We start from the raw sequence: 25,119 nt of genomic DNA on the forward strand, positions 1-25,119 counted from the left end.
CCAACACAAATGAACAGGCCAACCCAAACAAATATAAGAAATTTGTACCGGCACAACCTACATTTAAAAATCGTCAGAGCTGTATCAACGTTCAGAACCAGGTGGTTGATAAATTTGAGAAGCTATCATTTTGTTCAATGCAGGCCTACAGAAAAAAGAGCTCTCGATCAGAAGCATTTATCACACTGGACGTTATATATTACCAAACAGGAAAAGTGTTCATGAACTGAAGATCAAGGTGAACATTAGTACTCCCCTTGTGCACATTCCAGCAAATGTTTCCAGAATGTGTAGACCAGAATGAACACCCACACATAGGCACAACACAGAATAAATCAGCGGTTCTTACTGCATACAATGGCTCCAGTATTCCACAGTACAGATCTATAAAGATGTATGGAGGTCTGTGAAGTTCTATGTGATAACCTCCAATGGACCAACCATATTAAGATGACCATTTCAGAAATTAAAATTGGTCACATTACACTGTCCCATTGAGAAAGGATATGCCCAACTCGCTCCTTCAAATTATACCCCAATCAACTCTACAAGAGATCTGATAGACCAATTCGATCAGATTGGCAACTTTGCCGGGGAGAACCATATTGTGCTTCGTCCAAACAACCATCCTATAATTCATGCATCCAAGAAATACTCCATCCACATGAATGATGAGATAAAGACAGAATTCGATGAACTGGTATCCCAAGAAATAATTCAAAAGGTTGATAAGTCAATGGATTGGGTAAACAGTAAATATGTGCACAAGAGCAATGGCAAACTTTGCCAATGTCTCAATCTAAAAGATCTAAACAAAAACATCATGCGTTGTCACCACAAATCCCCAACCATGGAGGAACTTTCACATAAACTGTCTGGTACTAAATTCTTCTCCAATGCAAAAACTGGTTACTGGTCAGACGAGCTTGACAGAGAGTCACTGCTACTGACCATTTTCAATTCACCCTTTGGGAGATATTGTTTCAAAAGAATGCCCGACAAAAGATGAACATGTGCTCTGGCGCATTAGCTTTGATTGATGACGTCATCAACCATGAAAAACCAAAGAAGAACATGACCACAACCTACAAAAGTTGATGTAGGTTGCACATCTGCTGCTATCCTCACATTCAACAGCAGCAGATGTGCAATCAATCAAAAACAAATCAATTCTTTGGTGCTATCTTCGATGAGAATGGGACACACACAGATCCCCAAAAGTGGACAAAATAAAATCACTCCCAAGCCCAACTAAGGTAGCAGAGTTGCAAAAGGTCATAGGAATTATTACCTACATGGCACCATTCATTCTTAGGCTTTCAGACTTCACGGTAAACCTCAGAGAACTCTTGAAAAAAGATGACTACGAATGGAGCCATAGCAGAAATTGCTGCAAGAGATAAAAGACTTAATATGCAAGGATATGTTCCTCTGCTATTATGACCCTTCAAAAAAGTCTATTATACAAGTGGATGCATCATCCAGAGGATTGGGAGCAGCCCTAATCCAAGAAGGCAGACCCATAGCTTTCGCTTCAAAATTGTTGACCGAAACAAAGCAGCACTATGCCAATATTGAATGGGATCTCTTGGCTGTCATTTTTGGCTGTGAATGCTTTCAAACATATCTACGATTGTTCATTTGAAGTTGAAAGTGACCACAAACCTTTGGGGATGATTTGCCTCAAGAACTTAACAGCAGCACTACCCCAACTTCAACAAATGCTATTAAAACTTCAAGAATATGACATGATCATCAAGTGTCGACCAAACAAGGAGATGCTACTGGCTGATGGATTATCCAGACTGCCCGGCAAAAGGAATAAAGAAGTCATTGACCTAGACATAAAGGTAGACTTTTGTACAAGTCTTAATCGAAAAATTAACACAGATCCATCAAGCAATGAACGTCAAACCAATTTTGTGCGAATTGAGGGTGCTGATTCTTAACAGTTGGCCAGAATCTCACAGAAATCTACATAAAGACCTTCAATTTGCATCACAATTTGATATTTTTCTTTTTAGATAATTGTTATTTTATCAACTTGCATGAAAAGAGCTATGTAAAAGATGCTTAAAACTGTTTGAATTATGCAAATACCATCAGTAGTTCAAAAGTTATGAGAATTTCAAATGCCAAAACTTAGGCTTTTTTTGCAGACATTTTTCTTCAGAAAAAGTGGGCTAAATTACAAACCTCAACATTTCAAGAAATTTGGTAATATCGCGCGAACGTAACACCTAGATTGTCACCAGCATAAGAAATGACATTGCTTAATATCCGGAAAGCTACTTATTTGCGGAAAATTTAAATGCAACATTTGTTTTCAGCATACTCGAAAACCTTAAAAAGTAGTCATTTTAAAGAAAAATGTTAAGGTGGAAACAAGGTAAAAATTTACAAAATGCATCACAATGAAATTCTTTATCGAGCCGCCTAATTATTATTATTTAGATATCCTCAGTTAAAAAAAAAATGGGTTTGTTTTCCAGATTCAAAATTCAAGTTTAACGATATATTTTATTTAATTGTTAGGTGAAATTACAGAATAGTTAACAAAACACCCTACGTTCCTCATGTTAAGAATGGGTTTCTAAATAATAACATAAGTAAGAAGTTATAAATACAATAACAGAAACGCATGTACTTAATACATTTTGTTGTTTTTTAACGCTTTTAGTACATGTGTACTAAAAGCGTTAAAAACAACAAAATAGTATTGTTTGGAAATCAAATTTGAAAAACTTCAAAATAATTTTTTTAAATTGACCAACTCAGAATAAAAAACGAAACTGATTTTTCTGCTTTCGTTTTGAAAGCAGAAAAAGAGTTTCTTTTTTTTAAGAGAATACAAACGAAACTTGTTAATGCGTTGACTTTGCTCAGCGCATTAGTGCATAGCTAACCGTTTCCTCATTAAGCGGATTTGAATTTCTATAAAAAGATAACATTTTAAAGAAATTTCCGCACAATTTATTATTGCCAAATATTTACATATTGTACATAAAAATAATTCTGAAACTCTTATCTATATGAAAAGGGATGATAAATATCGATTTATCTTATCAATTTTGAAATATTCTTTGTCAACTTTGCTTGGTCGTAACTTTGCTTCATGTAGTCATAAAAATATAAATCAAAGTCCAGTAGAGATGGACTTCTATGTTTATATAGCCTGTAAAATTTCAGCCATATCCAATCAAATTTAACCCCACACATATGTATCCGAACGTAACAATGAAATTTAAACATTGAAAAAACAGTTTCCCTTTTTGTTGCTGTCATTTTTTACCATTTTTTCATTTTTAACTTGGAGCATAAAAACATTGAACGCATAAAAGAAAAATAAATTAACATCATTGGAATGCTTATTCTATTCTCTTTCCGTCAATGTAATTCTTTAAAAAATTGACCCACAAATAAAAAAAGATATGACTTGTTGAAGCACATTAGGCATGTAATATTGCCGATGTCCATGAAAATACAGCATACGCTCGTAATGCTACTACAATTATACTGGTCTTATTGAGATGAGTTCTCTATTGAGAATGGTGTATTGCTAAAAAATAACAGGATACTGATCCCTAAATTAATGCAACTGGAGATATTAGAAAAGTTATATTACGAGTGACAAGGAAATGACAAATGTAAACTAAGAGCCAAAACTTGTGTTTTTTGGACTGGCATCAATAATGACATTTACATGATAATACAGCAATGCACCATATGTCAAGAACTCCAGAAGTCTCAAACGGCTAAGACCCGCATGCCACATGAGATCCCCATACGACCATAGCAAATCATAGCTACTAACATTTTCAGCATTAACGGGATTAAAATTCTCCAGCAGGGAAATAATTGGTTGTATCAAGCAAATCCTTGCTGAACAAGGGGTACCAGAAAGGCTTATCAATGACAATGGCTCACAGTTAAGCTCCCAGCATTTTAGAGAATTTGCTAAAACATAGGATTTTGAGCATATCATCTCTTCTCCCAGATGCCGCCAATCGAATGGCATGGCAGAACGCTGCATACAAACCATCAAAGCAGCTGCAAAGAAAGCCATCATTTTTTCTACAGTAGGCTTGACCTGCACAAGATGATTTCTAAGAGTTGAGTTTCCCATAAATACTATCCTGATGTCATATTCTTTGAAATGTTTTCCAACACCCCTTTATGTATGCTATACAAACTGTGATAAGTTTTCAGGTAGTGTCCTTTTGGCGTTTCGTTCAGATTTTTTGGAGTTGATGTCATGCTTTCTAGATAGTTGTTTTGGTGGAGGGTTTCTCTTAAATTGTTCATCTCCTCTTAATATATATTGCTGTTACTACATATTGCCTTTATTCGCTATTGTAGGCAACAGACAATTCTTTTCTTAAATTATATGGATGGTGGGAGTTGATTTTAAGATATTATTCAGTTCTTATTTTATTCTTAAATATTTAAATTGAAAAAGCAGGTTCTATGGTTTTAGTAAAATTTTGTGTTCCTTATTTTTAGTTTTTTTTTTTAGCTTAGTTATGTAACCTTATAAAAAATGGTGTGTTTATGGAACAGAAATATTTACAAAACAAATTTGAACATAATGGATTCCGAGCAACAGCAGACCAGTACATTGTGTTTAAAATGAATAAAAAAAACTATTGAGACCAAGTTGAAAATACAGATTTTGTTTTCCTTTTGAAAGGTGTGACTTTTAAATTATGTCAGATAGTGTCATATTAAATCAGTTCTTTTAAACTGTCGAATTTTTACTTGATCTATATCAATGGATATACAGCAGAAATATGTCTGCATACTTACCAGGTTAGTGAAATAATACCCTGCCTCTCCACTCATTAATCGACTGGGATTGGCAAAGCGTGTGATATACTGGATGTTCGACTGCAACAAAGGAGGATTTGCTTTAAGTACGATGTAGATGAGGGCAGGAAGAAATTCGTCTGCACTAGCAGGACTGTCTTTGGATTCACGTAACACATCGAATATATGCTTGCTGCAACGAACAAGGCATGCTAATTTATCCTGGGGGGCTCGCTTAGCATCCATCTCTATAATATCTGAAATAGTAACAAAATGGAAAAGAAAAAAATTAAAAACATGTCAATACTGACTTTATTATGTAATCACTTTATGGTGAATGAAGGATAATGAAGAAAAGGTTTAGAAAAAAGTAAATGAAAATATGTTGAATCACTCATTGGGGGGGGGGGTAGTTTTTTCTGTTTAATTTTTTTTCATTTCAATTCAATGGCTAAGCGTTTGATCAGCCAATGAAAAAGTGCTATTGAAATAGAAGCAGATGACTTTTGGATTGGAAGAAATTGAATGAAAAAAAAAAACAAAACGAAAAATAAATTCAGTTTCAAACCCCAAAAAGATAATAGCAGGTGCATGCTCTTTAAAAAAAAGAAATGCAAACACCGAAGCAGACTATCTCTTATTGCCAGGAGAAGAAACTGCTATCAACCAGAATGAAGTATAAGACTTATGGGAATGGGCTGTTTCGGTATGGCACATCCGGCAGAGGGACAATTCGGTGTCAACGACGCAGTCACATTTTCATAAAGATTTTATAACTTTTTTTTTAAGACAATATGCAAATATATACATATTTAATTGTTAAGACAATATGCAAATATATACATATTTAAAAAGTTAAGACAATATACAAATCACTTTAAGTGTTTCAAGAAAATTCATGTTCTTGCAAAACTCTTCTTGGTTAATAATTTTCCAAGGATTAAAACCTTAAATATTTTAAAGTTCTTTTGTACTTATGCACTTATGTTACCATGCTGAAACAATAACTTAGAAAGTTATTCTTAACATGGGGGAGGGGAGGATGTTTTCTAACTATTCTGTACTTTCACCTAACAAAAAGATATTGTGAAACTTCAATTTAATTTGAAAATACTATTTAAAAAATAGCATGGTAACATAAGTGCATAAGCACAAAAAATAACCATCTATATGAATCTCACCTATCTGTTTAAATGTATGTATGTCTCACAAAAACTTTTGACAGAGGCAACAGGTTTTCACGAGATCGGTATCATTTTGAAGCTTGACCCTTCTGACGACAAATATCGAAAATTTGGTTAAAAACATAATTCCTTCACCCTCAACTGGGCACTTTTCTACAGGAAGGGGTCGCTTTTTTCACTGATATCTTCGAAAGTCATCCCCTCTTTTCGATTTACTAGCCTTAATTCAAACATTCGTCACTTCTGGTTTGGCGATGAGCGCAACAGCAAAGACGTCATTTTTATTTTTTTACGTTTTTTTTCCTCCTTTGCGGTACAGGTTCGAGCCTGCCTGCCTGTTACTACTTTTTTTTTTTTTTTTTTTTTTGCTGAACACATACTTCAAACATCTGGGCAACGCCAGGCACCCAGGTTAGTATTTTTTAAAACACAACACAAAAACAGACAACACTCGGTCATCAACAACAAGATCATATTTTCATATTTTTCTTAAAAAAAAAAAAAAGTGCTAATACATTTATGTTACCATGTAATTTTTTAAATAGTATTTCTGAGCAGGAGCTGTTAGAAAGGACTTATCCTGCCTTGATAGAGTTCAAAATAGACTTTGTAGCCTTGTAGGGGATGTCCTTTTCTCTTCCCTACAACCTCTCACAGAAGAAATGTTGCGAGTTTGTCTCTGCTTTATCGTCATTTTCATGGCAAGTGCTCGGCTGAGCTCCAATCTATGGTCCCCCCCCCCTCGCCAAACTTTCACAAGAAACACCCGTCTAACAGAAATCACTATCAATAATTTCCCCCACTTTTTATCTGTACCTAAACCTAAACGTAGATTCCATGAGCAAAGCTTCTTTATTAGAATTGCACGCCTATGGAATTGTCTTCAGTTTTCCTGCTTTCCAGCTGATTACAATATGGCTGTCTTCAAGTCTAACGTAAATAAGTTTTTGATGAGCCATTCCATATGAGTTAACAAATTTACCAAATTTCCATTACTAACGATTACTATATTGTCCAATTTCTACTGTACATTCTTTAACCCTTATCCTCGAGTGGCCTCAAGGCCTTGATAACTGGTGATGCCTATCTAAAAAAAAAAAAAGTTAAATTGAAGTTTCACAATATTTTTTTTTTTAATTAAATTGTTAAGTGAAAGTACAGAATAGTTACAAGAGATTCTCCCCTCCTTATGTTAATAATGGCTTTCTAAATAATATTGTTTCAGCATGGTAACATAAGTGCATAAGCAACTCATTTTTAAGTTCTTTCTTCATTTAATTAAGAAAAACAATATGAAAATTGTTGATGACTGAATGTTGTCTATTTTTGTGTTGCAATTTAAATACAGTTAGAATTTTTTAATATTTATATCAATTTAACTGTTTTTTTATGGAAAAATGTTTTTGCAACTCTTTTTGGTTAATTATTTTATAATTTTTTTAATATTCAGAACTTTAAAATATGTGAAAGTTTTTTATTAAGAAAAACAATATGAACATATAATCTCGTTGACGACTGAGTGTTGTCATGTTTTAAATAAACATGGTTATTTTTAATTCTTTTTTTTTAAAATTATTTTTTCTTTTAATAATTTTTATTTCAGTTTTATTCAAAGAAAAAAATGTTTACTTTATTTGAAAAATATTAAAAAATATAACGACAAAGCACTAATTTGATACCGAATTGGCTATGTCCAAATGTACTAAACCGAAGACTTGTATATACAAGTGTGTACTGGAACAAAGAGTGTATATTAAGGATGGTTTCCCGTGGAGATGCACAAATGCACAGTGCAAACAGTAGGCCTCCTAGCGCACAAGATTGTTTTTTTGCCCAATCCAACTTGAAGATTCCCACAATCATAAAGATAATTTGTGGGCGTACGAAATGGCTAACCTGAAAAACATACAAAAGGAATGTGATATTGTTTTGGAACACACGTATACAGATTAGAAGAACTTTATCAGAGAAATTTACCAGGAACCCCAGCAGATTGGAGGCTAAGGGCACACAGTCGAAATAGATGTCTCTTTTCAACCAATGGAAACAATGTTGGGAGAATCCTGAAACCGCTATAGGTCTTTGGCGGCTATGACACAACCAACAAGGAGAGCTTCTTGGGTGCCCGTACCAAATCAAAATGCTGAAACCCTCTTTTCCAATAATAAACAAATATATTCTGCTGGGGACCACAGTTGTATCCAATTGTTGGAAAGCCTATAACAAAGTTGGAGGAGAAGGATTCAACCACCTAATTGTGAATCATAGTCTGCATTTTGTAGACCCTGCAACAAACAATAATGAATCACATCTAAAGAAAGTGGAAGGAAGCAAAACAAGGCAGAGTGCAGAACCAAGCGTTAGCTTCTTGATACATATCTAATTGAATTTACATGGAGACAAAAATTTGAAAATCTTTTTGTCTCCATCATAAATCACATTTCCAAAATCTATATAGTTGGAGAGCTTCCTTTCATTTCCTCTACCCCATCTCCTCCCTTTTTGCCATCGTTGGCCGTTCAACAGTCAACTGAAATAAAGATTTCTAAGGAAATATTCTCATCTCTAGAAAGTTCTTCCACCACCAATAAAAAGCTGTAAAAAAAAATTGTTGAAAGAATTTGGAAGTTTTCTTGAAAAAAAAAAAAAAAAAAAAAAAAAAAATTTCTGTACTTTCACCCAACAAATTACAGTTTTCATAAAAATCATTCATCTTTTCTTATAAAAAACAATTTCCTTTGACAAAAAGTTTACTGCAAATTTTCTGGAAAAAATTAAGTTTTCTTGCAAAAAAAACAAAAAGCTGTACTTTCACCTAACAATTTAGTTTAAAAAAAAAAAACCCAAAAAACATTCATCTTTTCTTAAAAAAAAAAAAGGACCTTTGTTGTTAAAGAAAAAAGTTTGCAAAAAATAAAATCAACAATATAAAATGCAACTTTTCTTGAAAAAAAAATTATTTTTTGTCCAGAAAAGTTGTACTGTTTATTAAATTTTATTTTTGCACATTTTTTTTTTATTCAACAACAAAGTCCTATCATATATATCTCTGCAATTGTGACTTTGTGTGTGTATGATTTCGTTCATTATAGACTCAAAAATGGCTGGACTGATTTTTATGAAATTTCACACAAAGGTACTTGGTGTCCCTGGTAGCATTTTAAGCTAGGTTTTAGCATCAAAATGTTTCCAACTAGTATTGGCAACAGATATTTGCTATGTATTATTATACGTATGCAAATGAAAATGACTGGCCATTTTTCCAGGTCGTTGCTTAACGATGAGTCACACCGATGCTGATACCGTTATTTATGTTATGGAATTGTTCATACTACTACACACTTGACAGCGCATGTACAGACGACCATTACAGCATGTTTTCTTTCTTTCTTTGTTTTTTTTGGACACCGTAACTTCTTATTGTTGTTCCGTTAATTGGAAAAAAAATAGTTCTTCCATTTTTTTCATTAACTTGACTTTAATTAACACTTTAAATAACATTTATTTATACAAATACAAACTCATTAATTTATTAAAAATGATTTTTTTTTTACTAACTAATCAAAACAAAACATTCCTTGTAACAATAAAACCACATTACTTATGCATTTATGAACACTTATTTATAATTCTTTCTTTTCTCATTTAATCTTCTCATAAATTTCGATTGAGATTTTTTTTTCGAAAATTTATATTTTTGCATATTTATTTTATCTTACACTTCATAAGCATAAAAATGGCATTAAATCAACCCCAACCAAAGTCGGGTAATATTGCTAGTATATATATATATATATATATATATATATATATATATATATTATTGTTACTTTTTTATTTATTGTATTTTCATTTTTTTGTCCTCGGGTTTGTTTGTTTTGAAATTCGTCTGCGTCTTATTCGCTCGCCTTAATCTGGTGATTACCGGTCGAGCCATGATTAACAAACTCTCGAGAATTCGGGTCAAATATTGCAACGGTGCCGTTTTTTTCCTTGTTATTTTTTTAAAATTTATTTTTACAAAAAGTGTAAGACAATAGAGATGGATGAGAAATCAACTATGAAGAAAGTATATTTGGATGGTGAGGTGATTGAGGTTGATAATTGTATTTTTGAGATGAGGTGTTTTCATTTATTGAGATTGTCAGACTGACTTCCTCATCTTGGTTGTTATAGTCACAATGTTTCGGCCGTTTTACCCTCCGGCCTTCATCAGGTGTTTTGTATCGAACTGGGGAACCGTTTGTTAGGAGTCTCGAACCCAACCCTTTATTATTATTACGGAGGTACTGTGTTCGGACTCCAGCTAGGCTCTGGGACATAGTTGCTGATTCTCTGTTTTGAATGTTACTTTACACTGCCTTCGTTCAGGATTGAACTCAGCACCTTTGGGTAACTGTAAACTTTGATACAACGTCTAGGACCACTCGGCCATATGTCCTAGTGACATATGGCCGAGTGGTCCTAGACGTATCACCAAGATGAGGAAGTCAGTCCGACAATCTCAATAAAAGTGATTGAGGTTGTTAAGAAGGTTTGTTACCTTGGTGATGCCATGAAAGCACAAGTAAGAGCTAGTGTGATTACAAGAAATGAAATGAGCTCAGGAAACTTTTGCCATTACTAATCAGCAGAGTGTTACCACTGTCAACTAAGAGAAGAGTCTATCAGGCATGTGTATGCAGTGTAATAATGAATGGAAGTGAAACCTGGCCAGTAAGGATTGAGAAGATAGCATGAGGAGAAACAATAGATGTGTGCTGGACAGGCTTAGATCTGATGAGCTCTGAGGTAGATTAAATGTGGACAGTATAGGGAAATTTATGCAGGACAAAAGATTTTGCTAATATGGTCACACCGAAAAATCCTTGCATTAGTAAATGTAGAAGGCAGCAGAGTCAGATAATAGCCATAATAGAAAATTCATAATGATCCGTTAAATAGTTTTAGTGTGAATTCTGTACATACCAATATATGAACATACCTAACTTAAGTTAGAGATATAAGTTAATGAACGTTTATTTCCATATGGTTTTGTCCTCTATATATTTTAATTACAAAAATACATGCTAAAATATATTTTAGTTCTGAGATTGAGTTATGTTTGAAAACTTTCATCTATATATTAATATGATAGCATGTATGTTATTTTCTGTGTTACGCTTACATCCAGGTCGTTTGTTATGTACTTCCATTTCTTGTAATAAATAATTTTACCAAGAATTCTTCATAATTTTGGTTTCAGTTATAGCTGATCGCACTTAAGTCATCTACCTTTTTTTATGAATAATTTTACCAAGAATTCCTCATACGTTTTAGTTTCGATTATAACTAATGGCACTGTAATAGTCTATTTTTAAAAAATAATTTTATCAAGAATTCATCATAAGTCTTGATTTCGGTCTTAGCTGATAGCACCTTAGTAATCTATTTTTTTATAAATAATTTTATCAAGAATTCTTCATAAGTTTTGGTTTCAATTATAGCTGAAGGAACTAAAGTTATACATATATATATATTTAAATAAAGGGGTAGTCACCAACAATGTGTATTTTTTAACATTATTTTATTATTCCGTGTCTTGGTTTTTCATTGAGAATTATGTTTAGATCATTGTAATAATGTTTTTAAATCATTGAAATCGTTTTTAACACGTTTCAGACGTTCTGTGAAGCGTCCGCTTCAGAAATTATTTTCAAAATGTGTTTGAGATGTAAAAATAGCATTTTCGTAGTTCATTTGAAGTGTTTCCAAGGGGTGGAAACGTGTAAGTGTCTACTATTCATTGGAATGTTCAATTTTTATTACTCTTTTATTGGGCTGTGGCGAGGCCCCCGGGCGGCCTCGGCTGCGGTCACTCCTGTGTTGTGTTTCTCTCTCTCACTCTCTCTTTCTGCTTGTGTTTTTTTCTTTTCCTTTAGGGTAGGATGTGTGTGTGTGTTTTCTTTTATTAGTTTGAAAATGTGTGTACTGTTTTATAGTATTATGAGGTTATTTGCTTCCCTAGGAAGGTGACTGTGATCCAAGGTCGTTACTAATGTGTATGTGTGAGGAGGAGGGAGGGAGAACCAGCTCTTCTGAAATAAGGGTAGGGGTGCTTTCATTCTATTTTGATATTTATTTTTTGGATTCTTAGATTTTAGTATTGTGATTTTTCGTTTCAGTCTTTTCGGGTATTCTTTATATTATGTTTGTTTAGATAGAGGGGTGTATTTAAAAATATGTATAGGGGATTTTTTAATGTTTCTATTTATTTGTCTCCCCATGTGGGTATGGCCAGACCCAGAATCGGTTCCTAGTGTGGGGAAGATCTCGTTCCCCAGAGGGGAGGGGCCAATTGGAGGGGTATAGGTATGGGAAGGGGATGATAGAAGATATGATAGTTGTCTCAGTCATGAGAGATTTCTCCTCCACTGACTGAAGGGGGAGCGGGGTGTTGAAACAGATATTATACTATGGTTCTAGGTGTTTCCTAGTGTTGTTGGTTTCGAGGTTAAGTATGGTTGGTATTGTTCAGTGTGTTGTATTAGAGATAGGGTTGTTATGTCTGTGTGTGGTTGTATGCGCGCTCATGTGCGTGTTTTATTGTGTCGATTCTGATTTATGTGTGGGTGTGTATATGTATATGGATGTGCATGCGAGTGTGCCTTGCATTTCATGTTTTTGTGTGTTGATATTAGGCTCTGTTCAGTTCAGGAGTGAATCTTGTAATGAAGTTTTTTTTCCTGTGTAAGTAAATAAAAAAAAGAGAAAAATGGCCTACTACCGTGCAGTCAAATGCAGCAACACCACCCTGACCTACAGGACATTTTTAACCATGGAGGAGCAGTTTATCCCAAACAAATTCTGAGAAAAAGTCACACCACAAGACACAGAGGAGCAGAAGAAAATAAAAAAAAGCCCTAAACATATCAAAACTACAAGCTGAAATCGACATACAGGAGGACAGAAAGCTACACATCACAGAGGAATACACCAAAATCGACGATAAAATACTTAACGATATGAGAAAACTATGCCCCAAGGAGACCCACCAATTCCTTATTGGACTTTGGGAGTCTGAATGCAAAGAGGAGGAGGAAAAATCCAAAAGAATTATCGAAAGGAAGATAACCTGGCTGAAAAATCTACCAGAAAAAGAAAAAAACGAACAAGTACTGAACATGACCAATCAAACCTACCAAAAACCGAAACATACCCGATTTCAACAGCTAGAGAGATTTCGAAACAAAGGTAAGAAACGAGACACACATCACTCTCAAACATACCCACACAACAGACCCAAACACACACAACGAAACGACCGGAACATATTCATACCATACACCCATCCCCACCAACAAGCTCAACCAAAACTCCCATCTAGAACACCACACATCCACACAAGAACACAGGCACCATACAAACACAAATACTACTACCAAAATGCTCCAAAAAACAACATATCAACAACCGACAACCCACTACCACATGACAATACTAAAAGATACAACCTCCCACAACAATACGAAAATAGTAACATAGCAGAGTTAAAGAAAGAGCTGAAGGAATTTGAACGCAAATTTAAACTCATAGATATACTTAATGATAGTGATAACACAACAGACGACTCTCTAGTGAAAAACAAATCAACATACTTCCCCAACAAACATAACACAAAAGAACTAAATACTTTCTTTGAAAGGCTCTGGAACCTCAACCCCCAACAAAAAGAAAAACCCACCAGTAATCTAACACGAAAACAAAATCAAGCACTTAAAAAAATCCGGCACAATAACAACTTAGTTATAAAGGAAGCAGACAAAGGTAGTGCAGTGGTTATAATGAATAAGAACTTCTATGAAGCAAAAATTTTAGAATCACTAGGGAACGAAAATTATTACAAACCAATTAGCTCTAACATAGACGACACAACCATATCTAAAATAAAACAAAACTCTGCACAACATACAATAGTACATTAACTAAAAAAGAAAAAGACTTCCTTACAAACTTCGCAATAAAAACAAACCCAAAATACACAAATCTAACCAGGTAAGACATGCCATCAACATACAAAAGTCGGAGTACATAAGCACCCCAAACCCCAACAACCTCACATTCAGACTCATAGTAGCAGGACCATCATGCCCAACAAGCAGACTTAGCAACCTAATAGATATACTATTACAGCCCTTCACCAATCTAGTCAGAAGTTTTGTAAGAGATGACACACACTTCCTTAGCTCCCTACCACAAACAGTAGACGATGGAACAATACTAGCCACATTCGATGTTAGCAGCCTATATAGCAATATCTCACACAGCCTAGGAAAGGAAGCTATCTCATATTGGATTGACAAACATACACAGACTTTACACCCCAGATTCAATAAACAATTCGTCATTGATAGCATCGACATAATCCTCAATAACAACTCCTTTCAATTCAATAAAGACAACTACATCCAAATACTAGGCACAGCAATGGGTACTAAAATGGCACCGACATATGCCACCCTTACACCCGCCTTCCTAGAAGAGACCCTTTATGAAAGGATAGAGCAAAAGTATGGGCACAATATAAAAACACTCTTCATAAAATCTTGGAAAAGATACCTAGACGACTGCTTTATCCTCTGGAAGACCACATGGGGGGATATCAGAGAACTCCACACTTTGCTACAAAATCTACACCCAAAAATAAACTTCACACTAGAACAAAGCCCCACAGAACTACCTTTCCTAGACATCCTAGTAACAATAAAAAACAACAACATAATCACAGACATCTACCACAAACCCACAGACACTCAACAATACCTCCACTTCAAAAGCCACCATCCTAAAAACTGTCTAAAATCAATACCCTACTCCCTAGCATGTAGAGTCTGCACCATAGTAACAGACAGACACCTCCGTTCGACTAGACTGAATGAACTACAAATAACACTGTGGAAAAGAGGATATCCACTACCACTAATACAGAAAGGTATTGAACTGGCTGAAAAAATTCCAATAGACCAACTAAGAACCCCAAAAGAACACAACAAAGAACAAATTTTAGCATACGTCTCTACACACAACACGAACAACCCAGAACTATTCACACAGATAACAAAAAACTTTATCCTCCTCAATCAGAATGACAAACTAAACAACATACTTAAAGCAACAAAAATAATAAAAAGCAAACGCCAACGCAAAAACTTAAAACACATATTAACTTCCTCAAAACTCGTTCCACACACCACAAAAGGGGTTACAAAATGCAACAAACCGCGATGTGGAGTATGTGACATAATAATAGAAGGAAACACATACACATTCAAAAACCCAGCACAAACATTCAAAATAAAAAAGGATCTAAATTGCACCTCCAGGAATGTAGTATATGCACTAAGATGCACAGCATACAACAAATCATACATAGGCGCCACCAAACAGTTCAGCAATAGAGTGGCCTTACATAAGAGCAACATCAAAATTGCAGATAACAGACACCTCTGTTTCAAAAAACGTACACACATGCAGTGGAAACAGCTTCAAAATAATGCCAATCTTCCAAACAGACAATTATTTTTATTTACTTACACAGGAACAAAAAATTCATCACAAGATTCACTCCTGAACTGAACAGAGCTTAATATCAACACACAAAAACATGAAATGCAAGGCACACTCGCATGCATATCCATATACATATACACACCCACACATAAATCAGAATCGACACATTAAAACACGCACACGAGCGCGCATACAACCACACACAGACATAACAACCCTATCTCTAATACAACACACTGAACAATACCAACCATACTTAACCTCGAAACCAACAACACTAGGAAACACCTAGAACCATAGTATAATATCTGTTTCAACACCCCGCTCCCCCTTCAGTCAGTGGAGGAGAAATCTCTCATGACTGAGACAACTATCATATCTTCTATCATCCCCTTCCCATACCTATACTCCTCCAATTGGCCCCTCCCCTCTGGGGAACGAGATCTTCCCCACACTAGGAACCGATTCTGGGTCTGGCCATACCCACATGGGGAGACAAATAAATAGAAACATTAAAAAATCCCCTATACATATTTTTAAATACACCCCTCTATCTAAACAAACATAATATAAAGAATACCCGAAAAGACTGAAACGAAAAATCACAATACTAAAATCTAAGAATCCAAAAAATAAATATCAAAATAGAATGAAAGCACCCCTACCCTTATTTCAGAAGAGCTGGTTCTCCCTCCCCCCCTCCTCACACATATACATTAGTAACGACCTTGGATCACAGTCACCTTCCTAGGGAAGCAAATAACCTCATAATACTATAAAACAGTACACACATTTTCAAACTAATAAAACACACACACACACACATCCTACCCTAAAGGAAAAGAAAAAAACACAAGCAGAAAGAGAGAGTGAGAGAGAGAAACACAACACAGGAGTGACCGCAGCCGAGGCCGCCCGGGGGCCTCGCCACAGCCCAATAAAAGAGTAATAAAAATTGAACATTCCAATGAATAGTAGACACTTACACGTTTCCACCCCTTGGAAACACTTCAAATGAACTACGAAAATGCTATTTTTACATCTCAAACACATTTTGAAAATAATTTCTGAAGCGGACGCTTCACAGAACGTCTGAAACGTGTTAAAAACGATTTCAATGATTTAAAAACATTATTACAATGATCTAAACATAATTCTCAATGAAAAACCAAGACATGGAATAATAAAATAATGTTAAAAAATACACATTGTTGGTGACTACCCCTTTATTTAAATATATATATATGTATAACTTTAGTTCCTTCAGCTATAATTGAAACCAAAACTTATGAAGAATTCTTGATAAAATTATTTATAAAAAAATAGATTACTAAGGTGCTATCAGCTAAGACCGAAATCAAGACTTATGATGAATTCTTGATAAAATTATTTTTTAAAAATAGACTATTACAGTGCCATTAGTTATAATCGAAACTAAAACGTATGAGGAATTCTTGGTAAAATTATTCATAAAAAAAGGTAGATGACTTAAGTGCGATCAGCTATAACTGAAACCAAAATTATGAAGAATTCTTGGTAAAATTATTTATTACAAGAAATGGAAGTACATAACAAACGACCTGGATGTAAGCGTACATGACTATCGTATTAATATATAGATGAAAGTTTTCAAACATAACTTAATCTCAGAACTAAAATATATTTTAGCATGTATTTTTGTAATTAAAATATATAGAGGACAAAACCATATGGAAATAAACGTTCATTAACTTATATCTCTAACTTAAGTTAGGTATGTTCATATATTGGTATGTACAGAATTCACACTAAAACTATTTAACGGATCATTATGAATTTTCTATTATGGCTATTATCTGACTCTGCTGCCTTCTACATTTACTAATGCAAGGATTTTTCGGTGTGACCATATTAGCAAAATCTTTTGTCCTGCATAAATTTCCCTATACTGTCCACATTTAATCTACCTCAGAGCTCATCAGATCTAAGCCTGTCCAGCACACATCTATTGTTTCTCCTCATGCTATCTTCTCAATCCTTACTGGCCAGGTTTCACTTCCATTCATTATTACACTGCATACACATGCCTGATAGACTCTTCTCTTAGTTGACAGTGGTAACACTCTGCTGATTAGTAATGGCAAAAGTTTCCTGAGCTCATTTCATTTCTTGTAATCACACTAGCTCTTACTTGTGCTTTCATGGCATCACCAAGGTAACAAACCTTCTTAACAACCTCAATCACTTTTATTGAGATTGTCGGACTGACTTCCTCATCTTGGTGATACGTCTAGGACCACTCGGCCATATGTCACTAGGACATATGGCCGAGTGGTCCTAGACGTTGTATCAAAGTTTACAGTTACCCAAAGGTGCTGAGTTCAATCCTGAACGAAGGCAGTGTAAAGTAACATTCAAAACAGAGAATCAGCAACTATGTCCCAGAGCCTAGCTGGAGTCCGAACACAGTACCTCCGTAATAATAATAAAGGGTTGGGTTCGAGACTCCTAACAAACGGTTCCCCAGTTCGATACAAAACACCTGATGAAGGCCGGAGGGTAAAACGGCCGAAACATTGTGACTATAACAACCAAGATGAGGAAGTCAGTCTGACAATCTCAATAAATGAAAACACCTCATCTCAAAAATACAATTATCAACCTCAATCACCTCACCATCCAAATATACTTTCTTCATAGTTGATTTCTCATCCATCTCTATTGTCTTACACTTTTTGTAAAAATAAATTTTAAAAAAATAACAAGGAAAAAAACGGCACCGTTGCAATATTTGACCCGAATTCTCGAGAGTTTGTTAATCATGGCTCGACCGGTAATCACCAGATTAAGGCGAGCGAATAAGACGTAGACGAATTTCAAAACAAACAAACCCGAGGACAAAAAAATGAAAATACAATAAATAAAAAAGTAACAATAATATATATATATATATATATATATATATACTAGCAATATTACCCGACTTTGGTTGGGGTTGATTTAATGCCATTTTTATGCTTATGAAGTGTAAGATAAAATAAATATGCAAAAATATAAATTTTTGAAAAAAAATCTCAATCGAAATTTATGAGAAGATTAAATGAGAAAAGAAAGAATTATAAATAAGTGTTCGTAAATGCATAAGTAATGTGGTTTTATTGTTACAAGGAATGTTTTGTTTTGATTAGTTAGTAAAAAAAAATCATTTTTAATAAATTAATGAGTTTGTATTTGTATAAATAAATGTTATTTAAAGTGTTAATTAAAGTCAAGTTAATGAAAAAAATGGAAGAACTATTTTTTTTCCAATTAACGGAACAACAATAAGAAGTTACGGTGTCCAAAAAAAACAAAGAAAGAAAGAAAACATGCTGTAATGGTCGTCTGTACATGCGCTGTCAAGTGTGTAGTAGTATGAACAATTCCATAACATAAATAACGGTATCAGCATCGGTGTGACTCATCGTTAAGCAACGACCTGGAAAAATGGCCGGTCATTTTCATTTGCATACGTATAATAATACATAGCAATTATTACAATGATCTAAACATAATTGTCAATGAAAAACCAAGACACGGAATAATAATATAATGTTAAAAAATACACATTGTTGGTGACTACCCACTTATTTAAATATACATCTTTCTTTCGTTGGAATTTCTTAACCCATTTTATATATATAAATATTCATAAGTTTAGGATTCGGTTTCGATTACAGCTGATGACCCAATAGGGCAGGTCGATTTGCAACTTTTTTCAGAAAGTCAACATGGCGCTGGCGATGATAGTTGAGATTTGATGTGATAGGAACATACCAACAATTAGAGTTCCATCTTGAACAGAAAATTGAGCATTTAATTTTAAAAATCGTGTAGAAAAATGCTGAAAAATCCTTAATTTTCATAGCATTTTTTCACAACACTGACTTTGAAATTTCACTATTTTTACAAAATATTCAATTAAAATTGATATATTTGTATGAAATACATTGAAAGAAAAGTAAATACATGAATTATAATTTTAATTATGAATCACAACTAGCAAAATATCTCAACTTTTACTGCATTGATTAAACAAAAGTTGTAAAAAAGCTAATTAGCGACTAAGTCTTAAATTTCGCAATTCAAAAAGATATGTGGAGATGTATTACACAATATAACAACTTGATACAAGTTACAGAACCATGTATTGTAATTTTTTATTAGAGGGAATAATATAAACTTATAATAGAACTAAAGTGTTCTGTATAATTTCCTTTTGAGGAAAATGAAGGTTTAATTTGCTGGCACGATGACTTTGTAATAATGTGTCTATGTCTTGCTTCCTGCTCATATACAATTTTTTGAGAAAAATCAATCAAATTTGACCAGTGTGTGGCTGAAAAATTGATAGCAGTAATCTTTTTCATTTTTTTTTCTTGGAGTTGTTCACTATTTCTGGAAAAAAACAACACAAAAAAAAACAAAACAATTATTGTAAAACACTTATTTGTTTTATATTTTTGTGATGAAATATGAATAAAACTGACTATTTTATGGATAAATTGAGAAAACTAATAAAATTTAATGGATTAATATTTACCTATTTAATGGATAAAATCGTTTGAATGCCCTCTTATCTCACATCCAATTCATCTGAGTTTATTATATTATGATATTTTCCGGATGTAGTGCAAAAGCACTATATGTTGAACAGTTTAAAACAGTAATTTGGATTTCAGTTAACTGTTTTGTTCTCTGAATCATATTAAAATATACTGCTGTTGGTTAAAAAAAAATATTGTCGGTTTTGATCTCAAACCATCTAACTGCATACACTTGGATGATAAATTTGACCAAAATGTTTAATTTATCATAGTGTTTGAGGATAGACAATTCTAGTCCATAAACACATTAATCTTGTGGCTTATGTTAGCCATCTTCCTTGATTCAAGGGCCCAATTTTCTAAGTTAACTTCTCCACAAGAAATGCCAACAGCATACTCAAAAAGTAGCCTCTGGTCTCCACACTTAAATTATTTGTTTCTTCTGCTGTCAGATAATGATGATCGGGAGGGACACTAATTTTTTAGAATTCTAATTGAGGCAAATCTTGACAATTATTGATACAAATTTTCCCCAAAGGATCAGTAAATGTTGTTAGGCTTTTTGTTGTTCCATCAATTAATTTAAAAATTGATGTAAATGGCAGTTCTTCTAGTGAAACCTGAAAATTTGAATGTTAAAATGTAAATACCAATATATTATTTTATTTTCCACAAAAAAGGAACATAATTGCAGGTGAATCTATAGAATTAATTTTACCTCCTTGTTAGGAGGACAAGTGCAGATTATGTGCTTGTTTGACAATTTTCTGTCTTGCACTTTACTGCAAAGTCATCACATCTCAAGACAGAAAGTTTACAGCTACAAGAAGATATATCAAACTGTCTAGCTGTTCCTTCATTTTTTTCACTTTTATTGCTGCAAGAGATTTCCTGTCAATCTGTTATAGCAAAATATATTGACCTTCTGTCCTATATAATGTTACCTTAACAAGGGCAATTGTGGATTGACTGCTTGCTGAATAGTAATTAATTCCTTGGCCATTAACTTAGAAATTGCACTTTTTTTAAGTGGAGATAACTGTTTTCAAGGAAATAACTAAACTGGATGACTTGTCGTGAAGTTGGGGGTGCTGTTACATCCAAATGACAAGGTGGACCAGCAAATTTTGTGAACCATGAGTTAAAACTGAACGCCGTGCTTTTACTGACATTCTAATCTGAAAAGTAAAATAAATAAATGGATTATAACTGAAGGAAACTGTATTAGGCTATCTTCCAGTTTCATACGAAAAAATAAGTGCTAGTTATGATAAGTAATGATAAACTTTATAGAGTTGAATTAGATGTATTGAAGATAGAGGACCAAACCAAATCAGAGGCATAGTAGTGTTTAGTTTAGACATTTTTAGCAGATTTTAGCTCCTCCTTGGATAACATGAATTTATCCATAAAGAGATTCATTCTTACTGTGACTGTGTTTAGAGTTTGGAAAAAAACCCCAGTGCTTGTGCATCTATTTTACTATGCTATTTTTAATGGTATTTTCAAATTAAATTAAATTTTTATTAAATTTTTGTTTATTAAATTTTTAGGTGAAAGTACAAAATAGTTACAATACAACCTCCTTCCCATATTAAGAATGGCTTTCTAAATAAAGTTATTTTAGCGCAATAACAGATGCACAAATCGCAAAAACCCTATAAAGGAGTTTCCTTATTTACTCGTATTAATCTTTGTGGGTTATCTGATTTTAAAACTATAATTTTAGAAGGAAAACACTGCTTAAAAAAAATAACACTACAAATTATTTTTTATTAAGTGGAAAAACTTGAAAATTTACATGGTTATGTTTCGTAAAGATTGTGTAGAATAAAATTGTATGGGCTATATTTTTGTTGTTGTTTTAATATAAAGCTGGAGTATTACCATATTTTAATAAAAAATTTCAAATAGAATTTGATGTGAAATATTAGGTTGGTGCAAAAATAATGTTTTTGACATTCAAATGAATGTCAAAAAATGCCATTATTTTTACACCAACCTAATAGAAAAAAACACATTAAAAAAAGATAAAACAAATATGTTTAAATTCACTGCAGACACTTGAAGTATAATATATATTTTAAACAAGTCTTTTTCGTTTTTCCTTTCGAAATAATTAAGCCTAAATCGTAATGTTTTCAAATTAAATAATAAACAAACGTTAATTTTCAATATCAATTACGAGCGTGTTTTGCAACGGTGAAATCTAAAACGGTGTCGAGTCAGAGAGTCTTGGTGGGAGGACATGTATGCTCTTCGGCGTCACTTCTGGTGGCATTTGAGTAAGACACACCAAGGCCAACCTAGGCTTGCCATTTATAGTGTTATGTTATTCGCATATGCAAATAAGTGGTTGCCACCACAACACCCCCCTCCCAAGATTTGAAGTCACACAGATTTCAATATCTTTTTCTTTTTGGGTTTACCATTAATGGTTCATTCACTTTTCTTTTCCTAACTGATCTTCGGGGTTCAGGTGCATTTTGAGGCGGTTCCAAATTAAAAGATTCGTATATGATATCTATGGTGTCCTCCTCTTCGACTGTTGTCGTATCATCATCATCTTGGATATGACGTTTTTTTATCTGATTTAGGTGCCTTTTATGTATATTCTGTGGACCTTTAATCATGTATGTACAATCACCAATGCGTTTATCCACTACTCCACATTCCCAGTAAGATGTGTTATTTCTGTAGCACTTAAAATATACTCGATCTCCCGAGTTATATTTCTTTCTTCTCGTGTGTGTAGTGTTTCGGATAATTGCCTGCCTTGGCAATAGTTTGTCAAACGTTGATTTTACCTTTCTGGCAAACATTAGATCAGCTGGTGATATGTTTGATGGTGTACTAGGATGTGGTGTAATCCTATATACTTGCAAGAATTGTTGCAAAGCTTTTTCTGTTGGTGTTCCAATGGATTTCTTTAACGCTCGTTTTAGCGTGTCCACGAACCTTTCCGCGAGGCCGTTCGACCTTGGATGATACGGCAGAGTTGTGATGTGCTTCACTCGGAACGTGTCGCAAAATTCCTTAAACTCTGCGGATGTGAACTGCGTTCCGTTGTCAGTGACCAGTGTGTCTGGTACACCGAATCTTGCAAACAACTCGTGTAGGAACCCTATTGAGTTGTTCGTTGTTGGATTCCTGCAACGCATTACCTCCGGCCATTTTGTGAAACTATCCACTACAATTAAATAATAGTTTTCACCTACTGGACCAGCGAAGTCCATGTGGATTCTCGACCATGGTTGGTCGGTTTTTGGCCAAGGTTTGTGTACTATAGGTGGAGATTTTGCCGCTAACTGGCATCCTTTACATTTATCAATTGTTGTCGCTATGTCAGTGTCCATGTTACGCCAGTACACGTAGCTTCTCATTAACGACTTCATTCGATTTATCCCCGGATGTCTTGTGTGGAAATCTCTTAACATCCTATTCTGCAATGTTTTGGGTATTACCACTCTCTCGCTGTACAGTAACACATCGTCACATATGGAGAAAACTTCCTGCACCTTTGTGTCTGTTATAATTTTCTCTTTTGTGTCCTTTATATATTCGTCTTTCTCGGCTTCCCTTTTAATGTCCGACAAAGTTACGGGTAGTTCCTTAATGATGTTTGCTACCATATTTTTTACTTCAACATTTGTCTGAATTGCTGCAATGACTGATTCTTCCAGATTGTGTTTCTGTGGTATCAGTCGACAGTCCATCCGCATGGCAAATCTTTTTTGATGCTAGATGTTGTAGCTGGAAATCGTAATTAAGTAGTATTGTACCCCAGCGCAGCAATCTATTTGCGGTGTATACCGGCAATCCTTTTTTTGATCCATAGATCGTGACTAACGGTTTATGGTCGGTTTCAAGTATAAATTGTCTACCATATAAATATCGGTGAAATTTAGTCACGGCAAAGATTATGCTCAACGCTTCTTTTTCGATTTGTGAATATGCCCTTTCGGCTGGTATCAGCGTTCTCGAAGCGTGCGCTATTGGTTTTCTAGACCCATCCGGCATAATATGTTGAATGCATGCTCCTAAGCCGTAGGAGCTAGCGTCACTAGCGACGACTATTTTTAAGTTTGTGTCAAAGTGCGTTAAGAATAATTCGGATGTTAGTGCGCTCTTTATTTTGTCAAAAGCGGTTTGACATTCTTGCGTCCAGTTCCACGGTGTATCCTTTTTAAGCAGATTATTTAAGGGGGCTCGCAAGTTATGCATTCCTTCAATAAAAGATTGGTAATAATTTGCGAGTCCCAAGAAACTCTGCAAGGTTGTTACATTATCGGGTGCTGGCATATTTTTTATTGCCGCAGATCTGTCTGGGTCTGGACGTCATCCATGTTTGTTTATTATGTGTCCAAGATACTTAATCTCGCTCATACAAAAGTCGCATTTACTTTCTTTTACTTTAAAGCCGAATTCTTGTATTCGAGTAAATACTTGTTTCAAATGTTCCTTATGTTCTTCTAGGGATTTGCTCCTGACAACAATGTCGTCCAGGTATGCACATGTGCACTCAATACCACTTAGCATGGTGTCCATCGCTTGCTGAAAGATGGCAAGCACTACTTTGATGCCAAAAAGCAATCGGTTGTATTTGTATAATCCCTTATGCGTATTGATGCATAGTATTTTTGAGCAATTCTCCTCGACCGGTATTTGCAAATACGCGTCGCTCAAGTCTATCTTGGAGAAGATATTACCCCCATTCAACTTCGTGAATATTTCCTCTGGGCTTGGTAGGGGGTAATGGTGATCTTTTAATAGGGAGTTGACCCCGGTCGAAAAGTCTGCGCACACTCTAACTTCGTCATTCTTTTTCTTTACGTATACGGTGGGGGCTGCCCACTCGCTGTGTTCTATTTTTGATAGAATTCCCATCTGTTCCAATCTATTTAATTCTTTATCAATCTTTTCCAACCCAGCGAACAGAACATTTTGCTTTTTTCTAAAAATTGGGCTGGCGTTTTCTTTAAGTTCAAACGAGGCCTTGAATTTATTGCAGCGAC

General features: G+C 34.4%; 1 protein-coding gene across 1 annotated transcript in view; it reads right to left on the reverse strand.

Annotated features, from left to right (window-relative positions):
• The window catches only part of LOC145242422 (rab5 GDP/GTP exchange factor-like), a 208,532-nt gene that overhangs the window by 44,017 nt on the left and 139,396 nt on the right, over positions 1-25,119 (reverse strand). Inside the window, exon 2 of the mRNA XM_080105472.1 lies at positions 4,807-5,063. Within this exon, the coding sequence (XP_079961598.1) occupies positions 4,807-5,063 (257 nt within the window). The remainder of the gene's footprint in view (positions 1-4,806; positions 5,064-25,119) is intronic.

Source organism: Euprymna scolopes, chromosome 21 (assembly GCF_053919585.1).
Source record: "Euprymna scolopes isolate OS-2025 chromosome 21, ASM5391958v1, whole genome shotgun sequence".
In the NCBI taxonomy this organism is placed as follows: Eukaryota; Metazoa; Mollusca; class Cephalopoda; order Sepiida; family Sepiolidae; genus Euprymna; species Euprymna scolopes.